This window comes from Helianthus annuus, chromosome 17 (genome assembly GCF_002127325.2).
Source record: "Helianthus annuus cultivar XRQ/B chromosome 17, HanXRQr2.0-SUNRISE, whole genome shotgun sequence".
In the NCBI taxonomy this organism is placed as follows: domain Eukaryota; kingdom Viridiplantae; phylum Streptophyta; class Magnoliopsida; order Asterales; family Asteraceae; genus Helianthus; species Helianthus annuus.
Genome location: NC_035449.2, coordinates 184,078,611 through 184,087,721, shown reverse-complemented (window position 1 = coordinate 184,087,721; position 9,111 = coordinate 184,078,611). Strand labels below are relative to the sequence as shown.

The 9,111-nt window shown below is 33.0% G+C and overlaps 1 protein-coding gene across 1 annotated transcript; it reads right to left on the bottom strand.

Annotated features, from left to right (window-relative positions):
* Positions 1-7,118: 7,118 nt before the first annotated feature.
* LOC110924429 lies at positions 7,119-8,596 on the bottom strand. The gene is made up of 3 exons (XM_022168436.2): positions 8,293-8,596; positions 8,086-8,167; positions 7,119-7,423 (listed from the first exon to the last, which is right to left on the bottom strand). Exons 1-3 carry the CDS (start codon positions 8,401-8,403, stop codon positions 7,245-7,247), a joined length of 372 nt encoding a protein of 123 aa, XP_022024128.1. The 5' UTR covers positions 8,404-8,596; the 3' UTR covers positions 7,119-7,244.
* Positions 8,597-9,111: the final 515 nt, after the last annotated feature.

The window sequence follows — 9,111 nt, the reverse complement described above, 5'->3', positions numbered from 1 at the left end:
GAACAAATAAGACGAATGATGGCCATGGTGGTTCGCGGTGGTCAACAATAGCAATAGAGGGATCGAAACCCTAGATCGTCGACCAAACTCGTTAAACTATTGGACTTCGTCGTGGCTCCGCAACAGAAGCTAGAGAGATGGTGGTGATTCCGGTGGTTTTTGGGGCTAAGGTGATGATTTTTGGTGGTGGTGTTGTTGCTTGTCCGTGGTGGCACTTGTAGAAGAGGATGGTGAACAGGTTGAATATGGTTAAACAAACGGATCTATGACAAATCTGATGTTTGGGGTTAGAGATCTGGTTCATAAATCTGATGGTTGAAAAGGTTGATATGTATGTGGTTTGGGTGGCTCTGGTGATTTGGAAGGGCATGTGGTGTCGTGGTGGTGGTTGTTGTTAGCAGGTGGTGGTGTTGTGGTGATGAGTGTTGGTGCTTGTGTTTGAGAGAGAGATAATGTAAATAAAGAATTGATTTGGAAGGATAAAAGAATTGATTGTGGTCGTAGCAGGTGGTTGTGGTGGTAAGGGAAAGGGGAGGTGGTGGTGAGGTGGTGGCGATTGGTGGTGGGTGGTGGTGTAGGAGAGAGAGAGGGTGATCCTGTAGAGAGAGAGAGATAGTGAAGACTGAACTTGTTATGCATATATTAATAAAATTTACTTTTAAATATAAATTACTAAAATACCCTTATTTTATATTTGTTATTACCAAAATACCCTTTCAGTTAACATAGAATATGGATGGAGTTAAGACCGTGGAGCAAACTGGAGACAAAATCCAAACATCAGGGAGGAAAATGGCTATTTTTAAAGGTTTGGGGCAAAATCATTAAAGTGACCAAACCACAGGGAGCAAAACGGGAGTTTACTCTATAGTTTATTTCGATTCATGTTGGCTGAGTTTATTAATTTTAGAGTTTATTGGTTGAGTTTATTGTTGAGTTTCAGAGTCATACAAACATGTCTAATTCCCAACATTTTATACCAAACATATCCTATTAGTTTCATCCCGATTACAAAATCTATAGTTCATACGCCCCCTAAGTTGATCCAAGTTGCATAAAAGATGTATGTATACATAAAAATGAGTGAAATATACATCTGTTTTATATGAAAAGGTTAAAAAAGGGAACAACCTCATGTAAAAAAGTAGAAATGACAACTAACAAACTTCACAGATCAAGGATGTCATGTAACACATGCACATTCAAGATGCATCTAAATGTGGGCAAAGAAAATTTGCAGTAAAGGGTACAACTAAAAATAGCACAAACAAATTGAACACTAAAAATGTGGGCAAAGAAAATTTGATAAATAATGGGGTGGTTAATTACATTCCCGTTTGATATTTTATAAGTCTTATTATGATAAGTTTAGGGTCGGGTTTTTGCTAATAAAAAAAATACTAAAAATAAGTTTTAACCACTTAAGATCATATATTAAAATATCTTGTACTGTGCACCCGAAAGGTTATTGGTAAATGGATACCCGACCAGTATCGTATCAAGTATAAGATGAAATTTTACAATCGAGTTTCGGATTAAAAGTATCAAAACTTATCTTATATTCAAGTCATTGTTAATTCTTTGTGTGTCTATTTTTAACAACTATGGGTCCATTAAATATTACCAACTTCTTTTATTAATTACAACAATGGGTCGCTAGTTATGTGACAGTACATTTATATTTAACAATTGCCCGTCAATGTGTTTTTTGTTGAATAAGAGTATAAAATCAAAAGACTAGAACGAAAAAAAAATATACAAAATAGGAAGATGAAGTGTTATTGTAGTTTACCTATATCATATTTAATATGTAGATTTAAATCAAATATTACATCTGAAGTTTTTGGGAGAAGATCTCCAAAAAGTAGGTAATATTTGATGTAATATTTGATGAAGTGTTATTGTAGTTTACCTATATCATATTTAATATGTAGATTTAAATCAAATATTACATCGAAATGTGACACTCATTATAACTATATTTTGGTAATAAGCTCTTACTTGTTTGTTTTCTCAAAATACAACGCAAAAATATCTTTTGTCTTTACACCATATATTTTCCTTTATTATCATCTTAGCTATTAATTTGAAAAATACAAGATTGAATTGCTTTCTTAACTTACGATTCAAACTTAACCTTTTATTCAATCTATCGTGTGTTTGATTTATGGCATTTGTAATGAGTATAGATTTAATAAATAAAAAAAGTGAAATCCTTCTTTTCTTTAAACATTTTTTTTATAAGTTAAAGTGAAACTAAAATCATTTTTTTTAAACAAAAAAAATATTGTAAATGAAAAAGTAAGAGGGCGAGTTTGAGGTAGGGATTACACAAATGAAAATCCTAAAAGATAATTTCTTAACCTTCTAAGGTCATAATTGGGAACCTTTAATACCCATGTGGAAACAATAATCGAAAGGGAATAAGTAAATGGGTACCCGATGAGTATAGTACCAGCTATAATAAAGTTTTACAATCGAGTATGTGATTAGATCATGTGTGCTCTGGCTTTTTTTCCCTCAATCACGTCTGAAAACGCCAAACCCCCACCCCCTAGGTGTGATCTGGCGTTTTTTTCGCAAAAGACACGTTTTGAAGGAAAAAACTTGGCTAATAGTATTTAATCTTCTTTTTTTTTTATTCCAATAGCTTTTTTGTTGGTTTTTTTATTTTAATTTAATTCTTTACACCCTTTAACATAATGTCCATATCATCACTACACCTGTTTTAGAAAAAAACGCCCAATAATGCCCCTTTCTGACTGTGCCACCACATGGCGGAAAACACCCAATGTTTGGGGCATTATTCACCTTACCACTACGCATGGTCTTACTATTGTTTTTTGAATGATATTTTTTAATACCTTAATTCAACCTTTATCTTACACTTGCAAAGATTTGAACTCACAACCTCACATTTAGACTATGGGGTATGGGGCGTGGTTGGAGAGAAACACCCAAGTCACCACCCCGGGTGGGCTTGGGTTTGGGCGTGGCCCCATTGGCGTGGGATTCAGCCCCGGGCGTTAGGCGGGGCTACCCACATGACATGGTGAAACCTTATTGGTCAAGAGCACTAGCCACGCCACCCCAGCCACGCCACACCATACCCCGTTGAAATTAGCTTTTGGTCTTGGGTGCCCCATAATCCACGTGTCGCATCATGCCCCCAACCCACGCCCCACCATACCCCACGGTCTTATATGGGAGACATCATACCACTAGACCAATAGGCCATGATCATCCTAAGACCATGTGTACTCGTTGCCCAAAGGACGATTTTTTCGCCATCCACGCCCAGAAAACACGCCGCTCGGCCCCAGTGGGCATTTTTCATCGAAAATTCGTATGGGGCGTCCAATTTTCAACGCCGGATGGGGGAAAAATTGACCAATGGGACGATGGCAACGGCAATTAATAGAATATAATTTGTTTAAAAATAAAAAAAATAAAAAGTAGGAAAGTGTGGAAGTGACACGTGGCGTATAACGCCCAAGGATAGGGCGTTATTCACTCAAACGACTAAGCATGGTCTAACTATAGTGGTGTATGTATTTCTAACAACTATAATCAATGTGTATTTATTACAATGTGCCGTTAATTATACAATAGTACAATTATATTTTAAATAATTGCACGTCAATAATGTATAACTATGTCATTAAGATTTTAATATTAAAACACACCAAGAGATGGTAATTGTGCACATGTTCAAATCTCTTTTCAATCCATAAAACTTTTTTTTTTAGTTTTAGCGTTCATAAAATTTAAAAAACAAAAGTCTACGAGATACCATTAAAAAGTACATCTATGAATGTATAACAATCTTATATTCAAAATCACAAGCACCTTGCATGCAAACATAAGTGATGGAACCATTTGTTATTTTTTATTGATGATTATTAAAATACATCCAAAGTGACCATAACAAACTTGTTATTAATTAGAGAACAAAATGAGTAATAGAATAAACTCGTGTATATATTTTATGAGGTTGTAAATTGATGAAGAGTCGCATATATAATTACTTTATTAGCATGTGAATACCTACGTGTACGTAGATATGTATGTGCATATGTGGTATTTGTTAAATTAGTTCACTTGGAATCTATATTAAAAAAAAATATATATATAACTAAACTTTTTTTTGAATGACAAATTAGGAAACCCAATAAATCCAGAAAAACATCATTTGTGAGAATCAAACTCAGGGTCTAATGATACCTAAGCGTTATCCCTAGGGTGTTTGGAAATCGATTCGAATTCAAAAAATTCGAAATTCGACTCAATTCGAACTCGATTAATAAGGTTCATATTTGAGTCTGGTAAACGAATTCGAATTGAACACGAATTTGTGATTTTCAATTCGATTCGTAGGTCTAAATTTTTCATCATCATCATCATCATCATCATCATCATCATCATCATCATCATCATCATCATCATCATCATCATCATCATCATCATCATCATCATCATACTCAGTAAATCTCAACAAAGCTAAGGCAGGGTCTGAGGAGGGTAAGATGTAGACAACCTTACCTCTACCCCGTAGGAATAGAGAGGCTGCTTACAGTGAGACCCCCTGACTCGATTGTAGTTTTGCATCAAACCTTAGACATAAGGCACATAACACTCAACAATTGAGACAAATTCCGATTAGTGCATGTACCCCATTGTCTTTCGGCTATCAACGCCACAACATGATGCATGATTAACAATCCGCCTCTTTTAACGTTATTTTCACGAAATTAGTAAATTTTTACCTAAATTAAACCGTTACCATTAATTTTGAAAATTATTATATTTTATGTTGAACATAATTAATTTATAGTATTTTAAAAAATGAAAGTAAAAGAATTTATTGTTTATGGTGAATTTGAATTAAATAGAATTTATTCGAATTTAATTAATTGACTCGAATCGAATAAGAATTAAGATAAAACAATAAAAGTTTGATTCAAATAGTTCGAGAATTCATGATTCAATTCGATTAACACGTCTACTTGTCTCACACAACAAAAAAATATCACTAGTCTATTATGCTTTGGCTAAACTAAAAGGAAATTTTGGCTTTTTGTTTGTTTCTGGCTTTCTGGAAGGAACAATAACTTTCTAATTCAAGATGGAGAAACACAAAATTTGATTGACAAGACAAAACGTGTAAATAAATGTCATGCAACTCGCCACAGTTGTATTAAATTCTTCATCTAGAATTAAATTAACAAACGAAATTTTAAATATCAAACTACATTTTTAAGGAGATGGTGTGGTATAAAGCCTCTAAGGGTTTTATCACGTCACCTCAGCGTCACGTCATGTTTACATCACACAGAGAGCCTTAAAGCCTCTTCCTTTAACTTGCAAGGTGTGGTTTAACTACCCAATTTATACTATAGCACCCCCATTATGACCAATCACCCCTCGATCAAAGCAATTCACCTCCGTTAACGTGCTGGCGAGACATTGATAGCCCCCCCCCCCCCCTTTAAATCGTGCGGTATGAATGGTGGCGCCCCAGGGACGCTATCGTTGATGATGTGGCGGGGTGACGCCATGCCACACCCACTGGCCTAATAAAAGATAGTTGAAGCAATGAAGTGACTAAATATATTAAATCATATGAATTAAGAACCGAGTGGATTTATGTGAACCCACAAAACAGGACTGGATCTGCCAGTGTTTCATCATATCAACATCTATTAAAAGCTTTTACAGTCTCATGTATAATTTTTTTATGACATCTATACTTACATGATCCTATAGTCAAAATTATGATCTTACAGAAGAGTGAAGATCCTATACTTTTAAAGATTTTATTGTTTTATCAGCAAGTTCTTACAGGGTAAAATCGTATAATCAACATTAGCGTCTTAACAACCATTGATAACGGATATATTTTTATATCAGTTTAAAGGTGCAACCATATTTTATAACTTTGTCTGTTCGAAGAATATAGTGATTTTTTTAACGGCAAATCTGGATCACTGACGGACCACTGGAGTATCATCGTGCCACTAGCAGAACCACACGATCATATCTATCTCCACTAGACAATAATGCATATACACCAAATTTAAGAGCAAACCAAATAAATCTGGGAAAACCCCCCTTGCGGGAATCAAACCCATGACCTAATGATCATAAGTCTTATCCTACCACCAAGATGCCATTAGGCTATAATACTATGGACAATATAGTAATTTTTAGATGTTGTAATAACAACACAAAAGGTTATAAAATTATTATGATTAATCGATCTTTCCAACTTTATCTTACTAATTGAGCTTTACCTACGTGACAATACCATATAATTTCCGTCTAATAATTAATTTAATAATCGTAGCATAAGCATACTTTTAGATAAAGGGTCTCCTTTTGAGTTTTGATGCCTTTTTACTACTTTACTTTTCAATCAATTTTTTTAAGTTTAGTACAATAATTTAACAAGCAAGTAGGTAATATAAACCTATAAGAAAATATAAATGTAGTGATCGTAGACATATAAACTACACTTAGATACGCACTCATTAAAAAATTTAAAACCACATCATTGTATATAAAAATGAATAGAACACACAGTGGCAGACCTACAACTACCGTGCACGCCTTTTAAAAGTATGGTTAAATCCTCTGATCGCACCCTAGAAAAAAATCTTGTGTCCTCCACTGAAAACACGTCTATGTTCTCGACAATCGTGTTTGTAGTCTCGACTTTAAGGGCTTGTTCAAATGACACAATCTTTGCAAATCAGAGGTGTGTTGTGTTATGTTTATAACAAAAACACACTTTTATGTTTGCTAATTAAATCTAAGATTAAATGGTTAAGATACTATATTTTTCCCCTCTTAATATAAAAATTGAAGTTATATATGTTACTTATGATCACTATTCAATAAAATATGTATAAATTAGATAAAAGCTTGCCTTCTTTTAAAAATCCAAATAGGAAATTGTTAAAGCTTAAGTTATAATTATAAATAAGTTGATAATATTGGTACTTTTTTATTGACAAATTAACTAATCTTAACATCCTTGATGAGTAAGAAAGAAACTACATGAGTATATATGTATAATTTATAAGTAAAAAATCCCTATTCTAGCATATATTTACACAAAATAAAAAAATAATCAATAAGGGAACTATATAACCTACATGATAACTCAAACATTTACATATCATTGATTTATGTTATATAACAACCATTTCTATTTATGTATTGTAATCCATCCACCGAAGAAATCAACCAGAAGACGAGTGAAAAATCCTTTTAACCAAAGAAGATTTGTTAGCTCGGTTTTTGTAGATTGTTGCACGTCGACGTTCGTTTTCAGGCACTTTGGCCGCTTTTGGATGTCTACGGGTCATTGTAAGGATTACCTTCTTTTCCTTCAAGCTAATCTCCATAGACTCCGCTTCGCCTACATTTTAAGAAGTTTAAATGCGTTATGATTTTAAAAAAATTGTATGTCACTTATTTACTGTATTTGTATTATAGTTTATATTGTACCATATAAATATATTTTGTTAAATTACATTACAATATGTTATAAGAAAATGTTGCAACTTTTCTTGGCCCACTCTTTAACTTTTTAGACCATTGGATTCTGAATTTATAACGGCTACTTGTTTCTAGAAGATATGGAGGTTAATCAAAGTCAATTTCAACGGCCAAAATCAGACCACCGGAAAAATAATCCTAGGAATGGTGATCAATTCCGACCACCGGAAATTCAAGAAATCTTTAAAATAATAAAAAAAAGGCTGCCGGAAAATCAAGAAACCTTGATAACACAACAACTGTCATCTAATGGCTGCCACCAAATTAGACAACCCAAAAATAAAAAAAATAAAAAAAACTTGAAAAGGCCCGAAATTCTTGTTAAAAAGAAAAAAAAACTCCGGTCGCCGGAAAATCAAGAAATATTGAAAGACCCGAAATTGTGATTAAAAAAAAAGAAAAAAAAAAGAAACCCACGTGCCGGAAAATCAAGAAATCTTGAAAAGACTTGAAATTGTGATTAAAAAAAAAAAGAAAAAAAAACCTTAAAGTCGCCGGAAAATCAAGAAATCTTGAACTAACCATTTAATCTGGAGACTATGTGAGCTACTCTATCTTGACAATTTTTGCATCTAATATCAGCTGAAACAACAACTTCTTGAACCTGTTTTAGAAATATAACATCACCATTAGCTAATTAATTTGGCATATATGAAAATTCAGAAAAAAAAAAAAGAAAAAAAAGAAAGAAAAAGATATGATCATGGTGATGAAATGAGAAGATCATACAAGAGGGAAGGTTAAGGATTCAATGGTGGCAAGTGTGGTTGGAACAATGGCCAACTTGTTCTTCTTTTCGGTTTCCAAATCATCTTCTTCATTCTGATCATTAACAACCATGTTTATTAATTTTCTTGATATTATATATAATCTAGAGAGAGAGAGAGAGAGAGATATCAAAAGGAGGAGAGGATGTGTGACAACTTTGGTCAAAATGAAAAAAAGAAAACCAACTTTGTGATGCTTTATGTGTATGTGGGTGAGAGGGAGAGAGTTTATGTGTGTATGAGAAAGAGAGAGAGAGAGAGAGTTAAAAATCTTGGAAGAGTTGACAAATATGCTTGAAGTACATTGGTTGCCTTTCAAGTATCACCTACTACATTTTTTGTATGTATTGTATATTATTTAAATATTTAAATTCGTTTTGTTGTGTTAACTAATAATAGAATTCATTCTTTTATGGGTGGATCACAACTGGTTTATAAATAGTAAGTATAGAATAATCTACACCTAAAATGTCATATATGATATATGAAGGTAGCTAGGTGTAACCAAACCGAATAATAATTAAATATGTTTTGTTTGTATTCGTTCGTTAAACTATAATCGACTAACCGTGAACACATAAACGAAGAAGTTATCTTATTATGTTTCTTCAAGGTGTTTGTGTTTGCTTATGTTTGTTAGTTATTAAAGGAACATAAACAAATATAAATAATTTGTGTATATATAAACAAACATATATAAATCATAATGAACAAACATAAATGAGTTTTATGTTACTGTTTATTTGCCTTAACAAAGTTTTGATCCTCGTAATAATATGAA

Bases quoted from the DNA above. Each gene is read 5' to 3' on its own strand.
- LOC110924429 (XM_022168436.2), bottom strand. From the start codon at position 8,403: ATGGTTGTTAATGATCAGAATGAAGAAGATGATTTGGAAACCGAAAAG. The intron at 8,168-8,292 runs GTATGATCTTCT...TTTCTAAAACAG, and splicing joins AATCCTTAACCTTCCCTCTT to GTTCAAGAAGTTGTTGTTTC. The intron at 7,424-8,085 runs GTTAGTTCAAGA...CTTAAAATGTAG, and splicing joins CATAGTCTCCAGATTAAATG to GCGAAGCGGAGTCTATGGAG.